This window comes from Vulpes vulpes, chromosome X (assembly GCF_048418805.1).
Source record: "Vulpes vulpes isolate BD-2025 chromosome X, VulVul3, whole genome shotgun sequence".
NCBI classification, from domain to species: domain Eukaryota; kingdom Metazoa; phylum Chordata; class Mammalia; order Carnivora; family Canidae; genus Vulpes; species Vulpes vulpes.
In genome coordinates, this window is record NC_132796.1 from 78,458,434 (window position 1) to 78,478,906 (window position 20,473).

At 46.4% G+C, this 20,473-nt stretch overlaps 2 protein-coding genes across 7 annotated transcripts in view; one reads left to right on the top strand and one right to left on the bottom strand.

Annotated features, from left to right (window-relative positions):
- Positions 1-16,540, top strand: part of ATG4A (autophagy related 4A cysteine peptidase) — a 55,263-nt gene extending 38,723 nt beyond the window's left edge. For both annotated transcript variants that reach the window (XM_026014883.2, XM_072743213.1), the window contains exons 4-13: positions 975-1,073; positions 3,475-3,576; positions 3,761-3,833; positions 6,834-6,913; positions 7,617-7,804; positions 7,926-8,004; positions 12,085-12,230; positions 13,466-13,522; positions 15,180-15,288; positions 16,010-16,540. In XM_026014883.2, coding sequence (XP_025870668.1) covers positions 975-1,073; positions 3,475-3,576; positions 3,761-3,833; positions 6,834-6,913; positions 7,617-7,804; positions 7,926-8,004; positions 12,085-12,230; positions 13,466-13,522; positions 15,180-15,288; positions 16,010-16,080 — 1,004 coding nt within the window. In that variant the 3' untranslated portion in view covers positions 16,081-16,540. The remainder of the gene's footprint in view (positions 1-974; positions 1,074-3,474; positions 3,577-3,760; positions 3,834-6,833; positions 6,914-7,616; positions 7,805-7,925; positions 8,005-12,084; positions 12,231-13,465; positions 13,523-15,179; positions 15,289-16,009) is intronic.
- A 1,974-nt stretch (positions 16,541-18,514) lies between these two features.
- COL4A6 (collagen type IV alpha 6 chain) overlaps positions 18,515-20,473 on the bottom strand; it is a 282,819-nt gene continuing 280,860 nt past the window's right edge. For all 5 annotated transcript variants that reach the window (XM_072743211.1, XM_072743210.1, XM_026014914.2 and 2 more), the window contains one exon: positions 18,515-20,147. In XM_072743211.1, coding sequence (XP_072599312.1) covers positions 19,887-20,147 — 261 coding nt within the window. In that variant the 3' untranslated portion in view covers positions 18,515-19,886. The remainder of the gene's footprint in view (positions 20,148-20,473) is intronic.

Here is a 20,473-nt window from a genome sequence, read left to right on the forward strand (position 1 = left end):
ATTGTGTTCATAGCATTGTTTCCCACTTCCATGCTGGGGATGGAAAGCAAATGAAAGCAGGTCTCCTCTGCCCTCCACATTACCTGATTTCACTTGTACCTTGAAAAAGGATATTGAGCTCTGGCTGGCCACATACATGGAACTTTTGTTCTTATATCAAGTGTTCTTAGAGGGGAACCTGTTGTCTTTCTTCATTGCTTAACTGGTTTTAGTCATTCCCATCCATTTTGCTCATAACACTAGATATCTCCATCATCCTGAGTGGGTTGTAGAACCCTTTCACAGATATTTTCTCCTTTAATTTTTATAATATCCCCCAGTAACCGGCAGGATATGTGCTGTCATTCCCAATCTATAGTTGAAACTTGGATCAGGTACCTAGAGATGGTCCTTCTGATGCCTAACTTCAGAACCTTTCCTCATTGTCCTTCCTGCTGTTCAGACCTTTCTGCTGGATATTGAGCACAGTCAGGAGCCTTCCGGATTTCTTTGACCATGCTCATGATTGATTACCTTTGGCCGCACTTTTCCTTAACTAAGATTAAGATTGGCTTCCCTGAGAAGTGAGCCATGCAAAGCTAGGTTGGCTCAGGCAGATAATGATGTGGTGGGGGTTAATGTTGGTAGCTGTACCTGGCAGTCATCTGCCACAACTGGATGCACACCTAGAAGTCTCCAAGCACAATACATAGGGGACAGGTTTTGTGCATTTGTTGGTTTCATCTTTGGCCATAGAAACTGTTTCAGTTAACTCTGCATTATCTTTGCAAATTCCACCCTGTAACCAACCCTGTTTGCTATCTGGCGGTCTCTCTCTCTCTCTCTCTCTCTCTCTCTCTCTCTCTCTCTCTCCTCTCTTTCAGAGTCCGTCTGTCTGTCTGTCTGTCTGTCTTGTATGATTCCCATGTATGCTGGTGTTTCGGGAAAGAGCAATTTAAGGAACTCATATTCATTCCCATCCATTTTGCCAACAGGAGGAACAGGCCCTTCATCAGATGCTGGCTGGGGATGTATGCTACGCTGTGGACAAATGATGCTGGCCCAGGCGCTTATCTGCAGACACTTGGGAAGGGGTGAGTTAAATTTGTCCTCCCTCAGACGCTCTGCAGGAGCACCAACTGCTGGCAGTTTAGCATTGGGGCTGAGCTTCAGGAATACTAGGTAACAGAACTGAAGGTCCTAATGGGCTCTCTGCAAGCCTAAGTGGCAGGGCTGACAAGTCAATAAAGCCTCCCATGAGAAGGAAACAGCCAGCATTTCCTTGTGACTCACCAAGCCAGAATTACTTTCCTGGGATGGAATTGAACGTTGAGGCAGGTGTGTCATTTAGAGTTTCCAACTTCACTATTGTTCAAGTGAGTCCAAACAGGTCAGATAACAAAGGGAACAGGAAGAAGGGTGTGGTGGTGTGTCTGTCTCTTGACCTCATTTAAAATGTCTGCCTGGTGAAGGATGGAAGTGACCTAAAGGAAGTGCCTAATGAGGGAGCTGGCGCTATTTGGTTTGGGTTCGCTGCCAATATCCATTCGATGATGAGAGAATCCTTAAATTAGCCCTCTCAGGAGGCTGCTTCATTAAGAACTTTCCGGTCATCTTCATTGAAACCCTTGAGTCTTTCTTAAGACATGTGTGTCCTCCCCATGGGCATCTGGAGGATGACCTTGGCTGGATACCAGTGTGCGCACTTGGGGGTGAAAGCCGGGCTTGACCTGGGGATGATGGAGGAAGAGGACCCCTTGGACAAGATTGGCCTGCTGAGCTCATTGGCTGTTACTCCTTGAGATTCTGGGGTATGGAAACATCCTTCCACAGTGCAGCCTCACACATCCACCTGCAGTTACCAGAGCAAATTGGGGAAAGGTCCAGGGAGGTTTTAGGGCTTTAAGGCCTTCTTTTCAGGGCTTAGAATAATCTGAACCCATTTCCTCTGGGTAGCATCATAATTCTGGTTTCACAGAGGAAGAAATTAAGGCTCAAGAAGTAAGGTGACTTGCTTAGGGTCAAACAGCAAGAAAGCATGGATTTGGGAACAGAAGAAGGCAGGTCTCCTGAATCCTTGTCCAGTGATGTCTCTGTGGTATGCATCCTGCTCAGAGCAGATCTGTTCTCTTTAACCCTCCTCCCCATTTATAAAACACAGCAAGACGATTCTCCTGGAAGTGAATTTTGTGGGAAGCAAATGAGGAAGAGATTAAACCCCACAGTCAGCAGCAGTCTCAGTTGTTTCTAACAGAAAAGCAAACAGCAAGAAGAATTTGGAAATCGATCTTGCAGCTGAGGTAAATTCAAAGACGCCATTCTGTGAAGAAGTATTTTGGAGTGCTTCCTATTCACTTACTTCATAGTTTAGGCGGAGTGCTCACTTATCACTGTCTTTAGTCCACATTTAGTGGTACCTAGCAGCCAGCTAATTAGGATTTCCCCAGACTTGGACAATTCAGTAGCAAACGGAAAAAAAAAAAGTTGGATGCAGTTCACCCTCTGAAGACTGTGCTGGCTACAAAGTTTAAAACTTTGATTTCAGAACTATTAGAAGCAAAGAAAACAGAAGATTCTGGAGACAGTGGCCTCTGGCTTCAAGAATACTTCAGTCGTGAAGTTAAATAGTGTCTAAAACCTCGAGAGAGAAATTTGTGTCTTGGAAGCCAACTAAGTCCCAGAGAGCTGTCCCATAAGACAGAGTTCCTAGAGCTGAGGGAATGGGAGAGGCACATCCTGTCTACAGCGGTGATCATGGAGAATCTTTGCAGTTGTCCTGCATCCTGGGATAAATAGACTCTGTAGCATTTGCGGGGGCGTGGGGAGGTTGGCATGCCTGAGGCACAGAGGGACTTCCTATAGGTATGATTATTTTGGTTTTGGTCACAAAGAAACCTTAAACACAGAGGTTATTCATTTTTCTAAAGGTCAGTGTGGACTCTTTGAAGGTTGTGTAAAAATGACAGCATGCAATTTCTTTTGAGCTTCCTCAGTTGTGAATTGTGTGTATTTCCCCAGTGCACTGTTGTGTGTCTGAATAGCACTTCCCCGTGAGACTCTTTCGGCAATGTTGCCAAAATACATGAACCAAAGCCGTTGCTGTCTGTGTAGAGATGAGAGAGTATGGCGTCAGGGCAGCGTAAGGATATACCTCTGGGCTTTGTAGTGACCTCAGTAGCTGAACAGACCAGAAAAGCCTTTTCTGACATTGTTTTCATGTAATACTTATCTAGCTCCAGCCTCCAGGCTAAGTCAGTTCCTCAGTCAGTTTGTTATTTTGCTTATACTTTACACCCACAGAGACTTTGAAAGTAATGTCTCTAGATGCCTTTGTCATCAAAATCGAAGTTAATTAGGAATGTTCTAACCCTATAGCCCCTGCCTTTTAGCTGGAACTCCTTTGTTTTCTTTGTAACATCGTAGTGGCAATATTAGGGCAGTGAAGTAATAAGCAGTTACAAACATGACTTTCATACATTTTTTTTCCCTCAAAAGACTGGAGCTGGGAGAAACAGAAAGAACAACCCAGAGAATACCAACGGATCCTCCAGTGCTTCTTAGATAGAAAGGACTGTTGCTACTCTATCCATCAAATGGGTAAGGTCACATCAGTGGTCTTGAGGCAGTGTTCTGTACCTTCTGCTTTCATCCCCTGCCTTATATGGGCTCTGCAAACTTGTCCATCTGCTTAATTACTCATGCAAAAAATTAGGAGTTTGTGGCATGCCGGAAGAACTTTTGCTAACGTCTCTTTTTTTCCCCCCTCCCCACATAAAAACAGCACAGATGGGTGTAGGAGAAGGGAAATCAATTGGCGAATGGTTTGGACCAAATACAGTTGCACAGGTATTAAAGTAAGTAAAAGAGCCTGGCATCCGCCTTACAGAACTGTCTCCTGTGCCTCCCTCTTCTGCCAGCTCAGTGTCCCATCAAGCTAACTGTTCTTGCCATCACTAAGCCACCAAACATCTGTATCATTTTGCTTGGACAGTTCTTTGAAATGTGCATGTGTGGACATCTGTTCTAGTATTATCAGAGTTATATCCATCTGTACCAGTATATCGGGGTGAGGGGGGCACCCCAAGACTCCCTCAATATCCATTCCCTCTCCAGGTTGGTGCTCGCCTTCCAGGGGACCATCAGCCTGAGGGTCACTTTGAAGCCAGAGGGCTAACACTAAGTGGTGGAGGCTGAGCCAGCCTAGGCAAGACAATGGACTCCCTCCCACCCCATAGAGTGTAAAAGACCTCACTCATTCATTTGTTCCTTCAATATTTACTGAGTGGCCCTCCTGTGCTACCTGCTGGGTATCTAGAAATAAATTAGATGCAGCCCTTGCCTCAGGGAACTCACGAATAGACAAACCTCAAGGGCGTCAGTTTGTCATCTCTTAGCAGACTCCAGGTCCGCTTTGGCAGTTGTTTTGTCAAGTTGCAGAATTCACCTCCCACAGCAAGAGGCAAGGTGGAGAATTGGAGACCGACATTTTAATTTTAATTTTTAAGTAATTTTTAAAAAGATTTATTTATTTGAGAGAAAGCGAGAGCACGAGCAGTGGGAGGAGCAGAGGCTAGAGGGAGATGCAGGGCTCAATCCCAGGACCCCTGGGATCATGCCCTGTGAGCTAAAGGCAGCCACTTGACCCACTGAGCCACCGAGATGCCCCGTAAGCCTGACATTTTAGAAGGGAATGGCGTGAGTGGCATCAGCATTTACATCTGCAGGCCACCTCACCTGTTGTCATTCTCCTTCCTGACAGCCTGCCACTGAATGAAAACTCCATGAGGGCAGAGATGGTATTTGTCTCATTCACTACCATAACACTAGCACATAAAACTGCCTGGAGCATACAAGAGTTCAATAAATACTTGCAGGATGAATGAAGATGGCATCCAGAGTCTGGGGCTGGATTTAGGCATCAGAAGGTTGAAACCATCTGGACTCCTTGGGTGTAGCTTGCTTCTTCAATTCCTGGGCTCTCCGGAGGATGACAGTGGGATCCGTTCCATAAAAAGTACTGAGGGAGCACTGTTTCAGTTATTAATCACTCTTCAATGATCCAGAAGGCTTTGGAAATGTGCTCATGTGGGGAGTAGGATGGATTTCCTGGGGACCCAAGGGGGAAATCTGTATCTTGGCTTTATTCCTTGTTAATATACCAACCCCCCTGAGACCACTTTCTTGCCTTAGTCCATAGTTCCTTTTGGGGGATGGTTGATTCTGCTGAGTGAAGATCTGGCAGTATTTCAGGAACCAGCATAGGAGCCCCAGGTAGAAACTGTAGAAGATGGGATGCCTGTGTGGCTCAGTGGTTGACCGTCTGCCTTTGGCTCAGGGCATGATCCCGGGGTCCTGGGATCGAGTCCTGCATTGGGCTCCCCAGAGGGAGCCTGCTTCTTCCTCTGCCTGTGTCTCTGCCTCTCTGTGTCTCTCATGAATCAATTAATAAAATATTTTTTAAAAAAAAAGCCTAGAAGGTGAATCAGAAGGGCTGTGCTGCACCCCAAACTCAGCTGGAAATGGCTGGGTTTTTTTTACATGATGTCCCTCAGAATTTGCTTTTTTCTTCTAAATTCTGAAGTTCTTAACAGCAGACAAATGGAAACATACATTTTTAAAAGATTTTATTTATTTATTCATGAGATACACACACACACACACACAGAGAGAGAGAGAGAGAGAGAGAGAGAGAGAGAGGCAGAGGGAGAAGCAGGCTCCACGCAGAGAGCCCGATGTGGGATTCGATCCTGGGTCTCCAGGATCAGGCCCTGGACTGAAGGTGGCGCTAAACCGCTGAGCCATGCAGGCTGCCCAAAACATACATTTTTTAAAGAATTTAGGTGAGTTTTGATTCATTGTGATTGTGACCATTAACAACAGAATATAAGTACATCAGGGAAAGGTGATATCTCAAAAGGAATGAAATTAAAGTACAGTGGTAATTAGTCTCTTCCTAGGAGCTACTTTGGTTAGGAAAAGAATATATATATATTTTTTTCTTTTGTCCAGTGAGACTGGACTTTACCCAAGAGTCCCAGAAGTACCCAGGTTGAATGAACATGCCTTCTTTCAGACAGGCAAGAGGGAAATGTAAGGGAGATATGGTCATGGGTGCTTTACTCAGATCCTGGATGATCCCTCTGTCAAAGGGGTTTTCTTTCTAACCTTCTCCGAAGTCACACAGTTCAGCATACTCTCTCAGTTCAGCATACTCTTTCTCTTCAGCTGCTGGCCAATGAGGCACCATATCAAGGCCATCTGCAGCCCGAATCTCTTGAACAGCTTTCGTACTGCATTGTGGGAGGGGTGTAAGAGATCTCTCTCTCTCTCTCTCTCCATCTTCCTGGGCATATTCTCCATATTATCTGTGCTCCCAAACATGCGTGTATGTATTTACATATATATGCATATATATGTATGTATGTATATGTGTATATATATATGTATGTATATATATAATTTATATTTTTATGGAAGTTTCCTGTTTTGGGAAAAAAGCAGTCAAAATGCCTTTTGAAAAGAGAAAATACAATGTCTTGGGAGCAGAAATGCTGGTACCTTTTCTCTTTCACCCAGCAGGAGTAACATCATCTTGTGAGGTAGATTTTTCCATCTTGTAAAGCAGGGCTTCTCTTTTTCAGGGTTTGAAAACAGTGACTCTGGCCTTCCCAAGGTCCCTGGACATGGGATGTTCCAGTGCTCTTGGTCAAGGGAGCCAGAGCTTGACCCAATCCCTAACTTCTCTGTGGCCCAGTGTTTGGTGACTTTAGGGCCACTGGGCGTAGACGGTACTGCTTTCCTGCTGATGTTACCCATCTCTCCCAGTTTTGACCTCCCTGTGTGTTGCCTTGCAGAAAACTTGCTTTGTTTGACGAGTGGAATTCCTTGGCTATTTATGTTTCGATGGATAACACTGTGGTCATTGAAGATATCAGTGAGTCCCTAGCCTGTTTACCTTGCTGGGTGGTGGGTGATTGAGGCCCCTTCCTCAACATTCAGAAATTGTATGTGTGTGTGTGTGAGGGGGTGGGGGGAGGGAGGGGGAAACAGGCAGAGAGACAGGCAGGTAGACAAACAGACACTGACTCTGGCCTGCTCCACCAAAGCAAGGAGACTTAGAAGAGCACAGGAGCCTTGTTAATTATCCCCTGGGCCTTTTCTTGTCTACCCTTTCAGTTTTCTGAAAGGAAGAAAAAAATGACAGGGTCTTCTCTGGCCCTCAATGAACTATCAGACCCTTTCCCTGCAGGATACTCAGAGTATGGATAACCAGTGAAGCCATAAACAGGGCCCCCACTTACCCAGCCCTATGCTCTCCACCACAGGGTTAGAGAAACCAAAATATACAGTCCCTGTCTCAAGGGCCTTGCAGACTAGTTGAGAAATAAAATTTTCTGAATGAGCTCATACTATCTGGCAGGAGGTGAGTGTTCAGTTACCAGAAGGAAGAGAGGTAAGGGGATGGAGGTGTGGGCCTGGGCGTCCTGTGCAAGGTGGCACAAACTACACCCTGGGGGCAGAGGGGAAGGCCTTCCAGGCAGGAGATGTCACAGGAGGTTGCCCTTAGCTTGGCCCTGGGCATATCTCGGATGACCAGGTACCCCTCTTAACCCAGCTCTCTTGTCTTCCGTTTCTAGAAAAAATGTGCTGTGTCCTCCCCTTGAGTGCAGACACAATTGGTGAGAGCCCCCTCAACACTCTGAATGCTTCAAACCAGAGTAAGAGTGCCCCTGCCTCCTGCCCAGCCTGGAAACCCCTGCTGCTCATCGTGCCCCTTCGCCTGGGCATAAACCAAATCAACCCTGTCTATGTTGATGCATTCAAAGTAAGTCACTCCTTTTCCCGGGCCCATTGCTGCCTGCCCATCACACCGCCATGTGAGCACAGAGATCCGTGAGCAGCAGTCCACAAGTGAGTTGAGAATGTTGCATTCTCTTTCCCTCTAGGAGTGTTTTAAGATGCCACAGTCTTTAGGGGCATTAGGAGGAAAACCAAATAACGCCTATTATTTCATAGGATTCTTAGGTAAGAAAAGAGGACTCACAAGTAAGTCGTCATGGGCTAGGGGTGGGGGGCAGAAGGTTTGCCTGGGAGCCCAGGCAATTCTGGTCAGGGACCCTCATCCAGCCCAGAGATTCCATGGCTTCTGGTGAGCTCATTCTGCCTCTGGCCTGATCAGTGGAGAATAACACTTCTCTCTGCACCAGGAAGAGCAGATCCCACTTCAGTACGTCCACTTCCTTGCCTCTTGATGAAATGGTTTCACAGCTGCTTTCCCACTGGACCACCCCAGGGGCACAGCATCATCTTAGCATCTCTCTCTCCTTTATGTGGGGCCCAGGGTGGCAGGGTTTCACTGCCCTGGCGTTGTGGGTCTCCGTCTTCTTGGAGCTTGGGCATTCAGGCTGGGAACCATCCTTTGACCCAGGCCCAGCTGTGTGGGCCTGCTGCCTCATTATTTGGAGCCATGACCAGGTAGAGCTGAGAGGAGGCCAAGACAGAGCTATCCTTTTTCTAGTAATGGGGGCTAAGCCTTAAAACCACTGATGTCCTAATGCAGATCCTAACCAGCAGCCCAGCATTCCCTGCCTCAATTGATGCCTCTGGAAACCTAGCCACCATATATACTAGCTGTGATGACAGTCACAGTCATTTAATGCCCTTGGCACGCAAGGTGAGCTAGCCCAGCGCTTTTCAAACTGTGATGTGCACACAGATCACCCTGTGAACTGATTAAAATGCGGGGTCAGCAGGCCTGAGCTGGGCCCTGAGACCCTGCATTTCTGGCTGTGGGGTCCTGATGCTGCTGGTGTACACACCATATGTTGAGGGCTAGGGGCCCAGACACCTGGTTAGTGCTGGTAGAGCACAGGGAAGGGAGTGACATGGCCTGAAACTGGGCATCAAGGAATATGAGCTTGGAGAGCCTTGGATAGGCCAGGGTGAGCCAGAGCAGGCATGGGGCATGGCAGGGAGGTTGTTCAGAGGAGAGGGTGAAATGGGCTTGGCCCTACTCCTTGGAGGGCCTGCCCTACTCCTTGGAGATTCAGAGAGGTGAGGTGGCCTAGGAACAGAAATCGAAGGCCCTGTACACAGTCTTCCAATTGCCAGCTGTGTGATAGCAGGAAAAGAAACATCCACTCTTTTGTTTCAGTTTCTCTTGTAGAAAATAGGGCTGGGGCGCCTGGTTGGCTTAGTAGGTAGAGCACGAGACTCTTGCTGTCGGGATGGTGAGTTCGAGGCCCACGTTGGGCATAGAGCTTATGTTAAAGAACAAAAAAAGAAAACAGGGCTCATACCTGCCTCGCGGTGCTGTCACCTCACAGTAGAGCACTCAGTGAAGAGTCAAGCCTGTAGTACTCAGCCAGTGAAAGGTGGCCCCACCCTTCCTGACCCCCTGCACATCTTGCCTTTGCTCCCTTCTCTTTGAGGCAGGGTTTCTACACAGTGGCCTCAGCGCTCTCCCTTGCTGCCATCTATTGGCTAAGCCCGAGAACTACAGCTTGAAGGAAAATGTCAAACCAGGGAGGTGTTTATTTTTCTAAGTACAAAATCTAGTATTGGGAGTTACATAAACACAGATACCTTCTGATTCTAAGCTTTTGGGTTAAGATAAAAGGTGGCAAAAATCAGTGTTCTCTTTTTCTGTACTCAAGGGCAAGGCTGAAACATATTGGAAAATGATTTTGGAGGGACCTCAAAGAATAATATATGGGACACCCGCAGGGGACCTGGCCTCCCTTACCCCCAAGTTACCCAGAGGGAGTTGGCTAAAGTCCTCCTGAATCCCCTTTTCTGACTTACCTCCTTTGCTGTATTAAGTTGGGGGTTCTGGATTGGTCAAATGTCTGAAGGGAGGGAATAGATAAGAACTACCATTTGCTGAAGAGCTGTCTTGTGCCAAGTTCCCTGCAAAGTCCTACCCCCAGACAGATAGTCATTTAATGACATTTTTAAATGACATTTAATGACAGCTAGCTAGGCAGGCATACAGACAGACAGAGAACATATATACACATATAGGGGTAGATAGATAGTCCTATATTGAGATGTAGCGATAGAGTTAGCATGATACCCCTGTGAGTCAAAGCTTACTCTAGTGAAACTAAGAGCTAGAGGTTGTGGTCTCAAGATCACCCAGCCAGAAAGTAGCAAAGCCAATTTGGCCATCTCTGCCTACCATGCCACATTGCTTCCTGAGGGCCCCATTTCCTGGTGGGAAGCTGGGCAAAGCTCTCGGTGTGGGACACGAGTGCCAGGATGAGACTGTCTGTTCAAATTGCCTGCTTGCACAGGAGATCTCGTCCCTTGCACTTGAGTGAAGGTTGCCACCTGAGATCCATAGCATGAGCCCTATGTCCGCAGATGGTTGAGCAGGCTGCCTCTTGTCCTCAGGCCCAATAAGAAACCTTGGATTGGTTCCCACATCACTTCTAAGACTTTTTAGGGATTCCACTGTATCTCTTTTAAGTACTCTCAGAAACAGCATGTCCTGCAACGGTCCACTCCAGACACACACACACACACACACACACACACACATAAACACACACACACTTTCACAGAAAGGGCCAGAATCAGAGAGGATGCTCTCACTATCCAATTATCCCTAGCACCTTAATTTGAAACACTCTGGCAGAATGCTCGATCCGAAACCCACTCTGGATTTCTATTTTCTTGTGCAAAACTTCCTTCTCTTCTTACTTTTTTTATGGTCGTAAGTAGACTTCATTCTAAACATTCTGGTTGTTGCTTTTCTTTGTGACTTGAGACTTTTGGGGTATAACGGATCTCACCCACCTGTGGTCCAGCATATATATATATCTTGACTTTCATAAGGCAAGTCACATGAGGGAATTGATTTTCACATACTCTGAAACATCTATTTGTAGGGAAGTACTTTTGAGTTGAAGCACGATACTGCTATGACCACCTTATATCTGTATTGTGTTTTAATCATTTCACAGAGAAGAAACCTCCCAGTTCTTAGAATACCCTGTGAGGTAACTGGAACAGGCCTCGTGTGACCCAGGTTTAAAAACAAGAAAATGAGTACAGAATTAAATGAGTGGTTTGTCCCAGGTCTGTGATAGACACAAATTAAACTATTTGCCAGACATCAGAAACACATGCTTTGCTAGCAGAAGCACTTAGATGTGGCCCAGCACAGTCTTGGATGCCATTCCAGGGAGAGTCTCAGTGGGGCATCTCTCTCTACTGCATCCTCCTGCCTCAGGGAATCTCTCTTTAGCTGTCGAACCCAGTCTAGAGCACAGAGACCCAGATGGTCCCGAGGCCTGGAAAGCGAGGTTGAGGTGCCACTTTTGCCAACTCAGCATGCCACTGATGAGCTTTGGAAGGACTCTTGACCCTTTGAATATCGAAGGAGAGATTTTACTATTTCAAACTCCTCCCAGGTCATTATTGGGCTAGGCTTTTTCAATTGGATGAAGTATGGCATCTCTCTCATTTGTGCAGTAAGAATTTTCGTAGTGAGGTATATCTGTACTGGTGTCAAAGTGACCGGGGCAGTGTTTACAATAGAAGTCACTAACTTGCTAATGACGATTAGCTTGCCAGCTAATAAAGATCAGCAGTCAGAGCCCAACCATAACAGAGTCAGCATTCCCATTTCTTTCAGAGGCCAAGGCTTTTTTCTTACTAGATGTGCTCTCTGACCATAGGTCTGAGAACCAGTGGTATGGAGCAGAGATGCTTCCCAATGTGGAGAGAGGCAGGAAGCTCCCTTATGGCACCTGGGCTCATGCCCTGGTGATTGTACCCACTGCTTCTTTGCTAAACTGCTGCTCACAGAGCCTGCCATGTCATCTGTGGTTTCTCATTCCCACCTTTTCTCAAACCTGTCACTCTCCATTTTTTGGTCTTAGATTGTGAGGGGGTGCACGTGCTAGGGCAAGTCTTTTCAGTGAATGATTAGATTTGGCCTCCTTCAAGCATGATCACCCAGGTTCAGGCTTTCTGTCATCTCATTCCCATTGTCACCAAGGGTGGTATTAAGAAGAACAGAGTGCCTCCTCCTGAGGGACAGGGGTGGGACTGGGGCCAGTGGTTCTTTCTAGGTGAAGTATGTCTCATTCCAAACAGGAGATGAGCTCATTTTCTTGGACCCTCATACAACCCAGACTTTTGTTGACACCGAAGAGAATGGAACGGTTGATGACCAGACTTTCCATTGCCTGCAGTCACCACAGCGAATGAACATCTTGAACTTGGATCCTTCCGTCGCACTGGTATGTATCTACTGGTTGGGTGGGCCAAGAGCTCCAACACCACCCTGTTACAGATTGGTTCCCTGGGAGTCACCTAGGTTGCTAGGTAAGGGGGCAAGAAGGTGTTCACTGGCCATGCCCCCCCCCACCCAGAGGTACCATAGTGTTGTGGGGGAAGGGATGGACCCCAAAGGCACAGGACTAGAGTTGGAATCCAGGCCCTGCCACTTACTGGCTATGGACTTAGGGGGAGTCCTTTTAACTTTTTCTGAGCCTCACTCTTCTCATCCCTAGAAAGGAGCTAAACAATCATTCCTTCAGGGTTGTGTGAGATATACCATGCATGAGGCGCTCAGCACAGTGCCGGGCACATGGCGAGGTTTCCGTACACATTAGTCACTATTACTGTTAGTCTTTCCCCTTTTACTTCTTGCCCCCAAATTATCGCCAGCCAGGCACAGGGAATAAGGTGGGACACAGTCAAGGAGACATCATGGAGTGAGGATCTTCCGGGCGGAAAGCGCTCATTCTTCTGGGGTGTGCCCTCCAGGAGGTTGCAGGGCTTTTCCCCCTAGAACTGGGACTGTCTACACTACCACCTACACACGCCACCAGTGAAGCTGCCAGTGGTCCTGAGTTCTGTCTACACCCTCTCTCCCAGTTTAACTCGATTGTCAGAGCACGAGAGCCTGGTCACTGACAGAGCCTCCTCTTGTTTGGGACCATTCTGTTGCTACTGTAGGGTGGCCCTGAGGATGGGGAAGGAGGGAGATGATTCTCTTTATTCTAATCGATCATTTCCTTCAGGTCAAAGCCCTTGTATTATGTATTGCCTTTAGCTAAAAGTATAAAAGTACTATTTGGCTTTTGTCACTTGGTTTCATTGCCTGTTCTGGATGAGTGTGCCTCTGTGTGTGCTTAAGCGTAATGGAATTAACCTCATGCTTTGGAGATTTGGCTTCAAGCTACTATACTTCACAGCATGAGGGAGAGGGACAGGGAGGGGGACAGGGACAGGGAAAGAGGGAGAGGGAAAAAGAAGGAGAGAGAGAAATGGAATGAACACATCAATGTGTGTGTCCAGGTAAGGTGATGACCCAGGAGATAGAGCAGTGCTTTGTTATTGCTGTAAGACACATCTGAAGAGAGTGGCCCACATCCTGTCTTTGGGCCAGTGGCCCCATCTTGCAGTCCAAAGGGCCTGAGGTGGTGCCCTTGACCAGTTCTAAGTTATGTTCTCTTGCTTTCCCCCCAAGGGATTTTTCTGCAAAGAAGAAAAGGACTTTGATAGCTGGTGTAGCCTCGTGCAGAAGGTAAAGATGCATGTTTTTCTTAGTCTTAACAGAAGTTATTTGGTAGGGTCCCTTTCCAAGACTGCTTCATGTAGTGACATAGATTGAGCCTGATAGGATTTTACTGCAAGAAAAAAAACTGAGATATGGGGGATTATGCATAACTCTGGGGAACCAGAGCAAAACCTTTGTTTGAAATATGCTTAGGACATCAAGTGAGTGATATTTTTAGCTATGTAATATTTCAACTGATTATGCCTATGAGTCACATGAACTAGTCAATGAATATTCCACCATTTTACCTTAAAAATGCTCATTTCATATTTCATCTCGGGTCTTCCTCATTCCATTGGTAGTGCTAAGATAGTCGAAGGAACTAAGCTGCTTTTATGTTTATTTCATGGTCCATTTACAGTTTTATATAGTCCAGGAGGGTTTAGGGAGCTTGTCTCCCTCTTAACTGTCTCATTTCTCTAAAATTCAGGCATGCTGCCATCAAAGGAAACATAGTTTGCAGGAGTCTGTGTAAAAACTTAAAAGCCAGATATTCTCCCCTCTCAGTATTTTGTGTAGAAGGGTATTTACTGTTTTCCTGGCTCACTAGTCTTTGTATCTGCCTTCCCCACCCCCCCTCCAATCCTTGCTTCTAACATATGCCACGCATGTGGGAGACATTGATAAAAATGTTTATCGAAAGAATGGTGATCATAGGGAGCAGTTGAAAAGCACCCTGGATGGGGTGGCATGAGACATGCTGTTCTCCTACCTGGAGAAAATAAAAAGAAGTTGGGGTGATGGGATCCCAGAGCCTCTTGCAAATGTAAGGAGGGCAGATTTTTCTTCACAAGTGAACAAATAATTGACATTAATATCCCTCGCTGAATGTGAAACCCCAGTTAATAAGTGGCTGAGACATAGTGAAGAATTATTTTCTTAAGGCAATACTTAACAATTCAGGATGCAGCAAAACTGTATTCACATCACATTTAAAGTCTGAATGGTAATTCACTGGTAAGACTATATGCCATCTAAATTAGGACATATACTACTACAAAGTGTTGGACGAAAGCCAGAACCATGCCAACTCATACTAGTATTCTCTTGGGGCCGATTTAACGTAATTAACACACATTGGCATGAGCCAATGCTTCAGAAACATGTCGGCCCTGAATTGAGGTAGGCCCGGGAAACTGGCATGTGACCTGAACCGCATGACAGACCATAGGCAATGAGTTAGTGAGTGCTGGACTTCCATCAGATACTCTTTCCAGCATCCCTCCTTCCCGGTTGACCAGATCTAGAACTGAAGAGGGCTGGGTCTTCGGATGGGTCGAGTAGTGGGTGGGCATATTGGCTAGGGCTTTGATTTCACCTTTTTTAAAAAAAAAAAAAAAGATTTATTTATTCATGAGAGACAGAGAGAGAGAGGCAGAGACACAGGCAGAGGGAGAAGCAGGCTCCATTCAGGGAGCCCAACATGGGACTTGATCCCGGGTCTCCAGGATCAGACCCTGGGCTGAAGGCCACACTAAACCACTGAGCCACCCAGGCTGCCCCTGTTTTCACCTTTCAACAGCCAGGCCACTCTCTTAGGGCTTGGACCCATGGATGGACAGACAACAGGACAGCAATGTGGAGTAGCTCTGAAATGTTTACAGCTGTCTCTGTGTGTCCTTAGGAAATTCTAAAGGAAAATTTAAGGATGTTTGAACTGGTTCAGAAACATCCATCGCACTGGCCTCCCTTTGTTCCACCAGCCAAGCCAGAAGTGACAACCACTGGGGCAGGTAAGCCAGCAGGGGTTCCTGGGCCAGCAGACCCTTGGGTAACAGTTGTTTTACAAGACTGAAACAGCAGTAGCTCATGCTTTCCATGAAATGTACAATGGCTATTCAGCAGGGCTGATCAAGAAATGGGGTCCCTGATGATTTTAATTTTCTGATGAATTGATCTTTACCAATTTCACAGATGGATAGAAGAAAATGAGCTCGATATAAAAGTGCCACACAAAATCAGAATGACTAGAACTTGTTTCCTATGGTCTGGTTCAAAAAACAAATCAGAGGCAATGGGTGATTAGAAAGATACCTCCAAGATCCCAGAGCCCCATACTGGTCCCTGTGAGTAAGAGTGTTTAATGAGCTCAATTATTTTGCTTCTTTTTAAAAATTTTATTTATTTATTCATGAGAGACACAGAGGCAGAGGGAGAAGCAGGCTCTCTGCATGTAGCCCAATGTGGGACTCGATCCCAGGACCCCAGGATCACAATCCAAGCCAAAGGCAGACATTCAGACACCAGTAAGCCACCCAAGTGCCCCTATTTTGCTTCTTCATAAAGAATCTTTAGTACTTGTCAGCGGTCTCACCTGCAAGTCTCCTCCCCACAAGCTTTTCTGCAGCAGAACAACTTAAAAAAAATGCATAGCCTTAACTAGCTGAGTAACTGTACTGACGACTTCAACCTGAGTGTCAAGCTTTCCTCTTTCTCATTTCCATATTCCCATAGAATTCATTGACTCCACCGAACAACTAGAGGACTTCGACCTAGAGGAAGATTTTGAGATCCTGAGCGTCTAAAAGAGTAGAACCTTGATGTGGAGGTCTGTCTTCCATCTGGCACCAGAGGAACACGAACCCAGTACACAAAACTTCTCTATAGTCAGCAAGTGCCTGATATGCCAAGAGCATACAAACTTGATAGCAATCATGAGTGAGCCAATCACCATTTTTCAGAAAACAAACAATAACAACCCTTCCCCAGAACGAACTAGAACAATCATGGAGTGTAGGAGCAGAAAGATTAGGAGTCATCTCTTGCTTCCCAGCTTGTCTTCCCTGGCCATGGCGAGACTTCAGCTACTGAAATGAGGAGGTGGTAGCTGGGAGAGAGACAGCAACTCACACCTTGCTTCAAGCACCAGCAGAGGAGAGATGGTTACCCCATGCTTCTTCACCTTTCAGGCGTGACCTCTTTTGGGCTGAATACTAAGAAGCAATCTGTTCTCTTGCTCTAATAATAAAGTGATTGCATCAGGGACATAGAAGTCTTGTTATTTCATGGTGTTCACGGTGTTATTTTAAATGGCAGTTTGTCAAAGAAATGACCTCAGATGTGCCCTGGTTGATCTCTTCCTTACCTGAGGGAACCTTACTATCTGATGGGTCACTGTCACCGTCCTTTACTGATATTTTTGTTGGATGTCACTCTGTCTTTAAGTCATGATCATTTTATTTTTATTTATTTTTTAAAATTCTTTTTCTAAAAAGTAGATTGTATCTATTTATTTGAGAGAGACACGGAGAGAGCATGAGCGAGAGGGGAGGGGCAGAAGGAGAAGGAGAAGCAGGTTCCCCCCCTTGAGGAGCCTGACACCGGGCCCAAGCCAAAGGCAGATGCTTAACCAACTGAGCCACCCAAGCAGCCCAAGTCATGATCACTTTAAATCAGCAGTGGGCAAACTTTTCTTGCGAAGGGCCAAATAGTAAACATTTTCAGTGTTGCAGCTACTCAGCTCTGTCATAGCTACTCAGCTCTGCTCTCAAAGTGCAAAAACATCCGTAGCCCGCATGTACACAAATGGGCCTGGCTGTAAGCCAATAAAACTTTATTTGTAAAATCAGTTGGAGAGCTGGATTTGGCTTGAAGGCTGTCGTTTGCCACTCTCTGACTTAAATTGTTGATTTGGGAGCCCCTAGGTAGCTCAGTTGGTTAATCATCTACCTTTGGCTCAGGTCATGATCCCAGGTTCCTGGGATCGAGTCCTGCATCAAGCTCCCTGCTCCATGGTAAGTCTGCTTCTCCTTCTCCCTTTGCCTGCCACTCCTCCCACCCTTGTGCTCTCTCTCTCTCTGTAAAATAAATAAATAAAATCTTTAAAAAAATAAATAGTTGATTGGGGGAAATAAAAAAAACTGTGTTTGACTTAGACTCCATTTTGGTTGACAGCCATAATTAGAAAAAATTATTCATGTGGGAACTTTTAATCCGCGCAGCAAATGCAATTCTGAACCATTTCAGGATGAGCAACGTAACAAATCTTAGAGTACATTTTCATCAAATTGGCTTTGCTAAACCCTCTTTTGTGAGGATGAACCTCAAGCCCAAGCAGTGTCTTCCCATATTCCTCTCCTTCCCTCTTAATTTGTGTGCATTTCATCCCCATCCTCCATCAACTCCCAAGGAGGCCAGCAACCACTAGCTTGAAAGCTAGCACCCAACCAAAGTTTGTGTTTTGTTTTGCTTGTATATACAGGAATATTAGAACACTTGTTTCCTTAAGTTCCATTTTATTCTTTTTTTTCCAGTTGCTAATCTATTCCAGTGGTTCAAAAATCAAAAGGTGCAAAATGGTATGAAGTGACAATGTCTCTCCCCCACCCCCCCCACAGTTCGGTTCTATTCCCTGAATGCTCCCGGTGCCATTGCTTTCTTGTTTATCCATCCAGAAGATATATTTTATGCATATACAAATTATGCATATATGTCTTGGGTTTGATTTTAACAACCTCAACATTTCTCTACTTTTTAAAAAAGATTATTTTTGAGAGAGGAAGAGCACGCACATGTGGGGGGGTGGAGGGGTAGAGGGAGAGGGAGAGAGTCTCAAGCAGTCTCCACGCTGGACGCAAGCCCCATGGGGGCTCAGCCTCATGACCCTGAGATCACAATGTGAGCTGAAACCAAAAGCTGGACGCTTAACTGACTTCATGTCCCTGGTGCCCCAACATTTCCCTACTTTTGATTTATCTATAAAGGATCCTGAAGCCCCAGAAGTATGGAAACCTGTTTCTTGAACTCTAGCATGGACAGAGCTAAAAACAGTTGTCAGCCTATTTTGAAACTGGTTGTGGATTTGTTGCCTTCTGCCCTTTGACGTTAATTGTATTTTTCCTGCCTCAATGTTTGTTATAAAGCTCAGCTTGCAGTAACAGGCTCTGAGGGGCACTCACAAATTGGAGCAAAATGGGCTTTAGAGAGGTATTCATTAGAGAATGTAAAAACAGTCAAATGTTGATGTTTGATTCCTTTTATTTGCAATGTACAAACCTGACATCATGCTTATTACTCAGGAGGTGAAGGCAACAAAAATTCAGATTATACTAATTATACTTTGTGTTGGTACAGTTTACATAGTATTTAAGGAAACAGAATAACCTGGAAGGAATCGTCTCATGTTAACATAGCTAAGTATTCTGGAAAATTGATAATCGGAGGAAATGGTTAAAATACATCCCCCTGAACAGAATACAATACCCTTTATAGTCAACTCACACTTGCTTTAGATCTGCCAACTGCTAAAGAGAGGAGTATGCTAGATTTTTATGAGGTTTACAAACGTCTTAAAATAGTTTAACAGGCTACCTGTGAAAGGGCAGTTGGATGGACATTTTAATGGAAAGTCTCTAACAACAGCCTCAGAACACAAAGGACTCAACACACTGCAGCTTCAATTTGACACACTGCACACATCTGGATGGCATTTGGAATAAAGCAGGGACTTCTGAGCAACTGAGACAAGGGCTTTGCCTTTTTTTGTTCCTGGAGTCAAAAGCAAAATTCACACCTCCTTACCCATCCACCTCTCTACTGCCCCCAGCCTGGGAGAAAAGGTTGTGGTTCTCACTTCCCTTTATGGACTGGCCGGGCTGCATCTGGTGCATCCTCTGCTCTACTCTGGACGAGGCCAAGTCCTAGGTCTCTGGCTGGGGAGGGAGCCAGCAAGGAGGAAGTGATTTGTCTGGGGCTATATGAAGTTAACAAGCCCCTCCTTAAGCACTCTGGGGCCCAGCAGCGCTCACTCTCAAAGGAATCATAGTTCCCCCCGGGCTACTGGCACCCTGTTCCAGGTCTTCTGCCACCTGCCTAGACACGGTGGATCCCCTTAAAGAGAGAGAGCTTGTCCCATGCAGGCTGGAGCCATCCACGAATGCTTAGAGAATTTTCCTTCTGAATGTGGAAACACCAGGTTCTGGTTTAAGCCAAATAAATGTGTGGTGATCTCTGGACATAAAGAAATGACTTGTCAGCTGTCACGAAGGGCTTTCTGATCAAGGCGATGGGAGAGCTAGCAGTCTAAGAAAGCAGTAGCCCCGCAGGTCTTTCTGAGGTAGCCATGAATAACCACGCGAACATCCGAATCAAATGGTAGCAACAGGTTGACTGAAGTGGGACACCAGACCTCAGTAGGGGGAGCTCACCGGCCGGGCCTGAGGGTCAGGGAGGTCGGTGGCCAGTATTCCAACCCCCGGAAGACTCCAATGTACGACTTGACGGATGAGCAAGAGGGCCTTTAGGCCTTCTTTCTTCAGCTTGTTTGGGTTTGTGAGGTGACCTATTGTGTGATGGAGGGCAGAGCAGGGGACAGGGTGGCAGGTGCCCCCTCCTATAGGCTTCTCATACACACCTGGCAGCGGCTGACTCGGGTGTGGAGCTGCCCAGACTTGAGCGTTTCAGAGACTGGTTCCTCCTGGAACTGCTGCCTCTCTTCCACGGTTGTCAGCCAGAAACTGTATTTGTTGGCGAAGTAGTGGCAGGTGCCCCGGGCCCCACTGCACTCGATGAAAGGAGTAGCACGGAAATCCTCCAGGCAGGAGCCCGGTGAGACCAGGGACTGGCCGCCGCCCTCGGCACCAGCGGCAGTGTGCTGAAACAGACAGTCAGCGTGTGAGCCGCACCTGCCACAGCCACCGGGGGATCAGCTCAGCTCCAGCATCTACGCAGAATACCCAGAACTGTATCATAGCACTAGGGACTGCTCCACCTCCCTCGTTGCCCTTTGGGGCCAAGAGCATCCCCTCCAAGCTCCCTGGTGCCCTCCTACCCCACTGCGTTTGGGCAAGTGGGTACATCTTCGCCAGTGCCCCCCTAATTGCTGGCATCCCACTGTATTCTGAGGTATGTTCAGTGCCTCCCAGAAAATCCCCACAGGCAGGTGGGTCTGAGAAAGGCTGGATTAAGAAGATTCAGTAG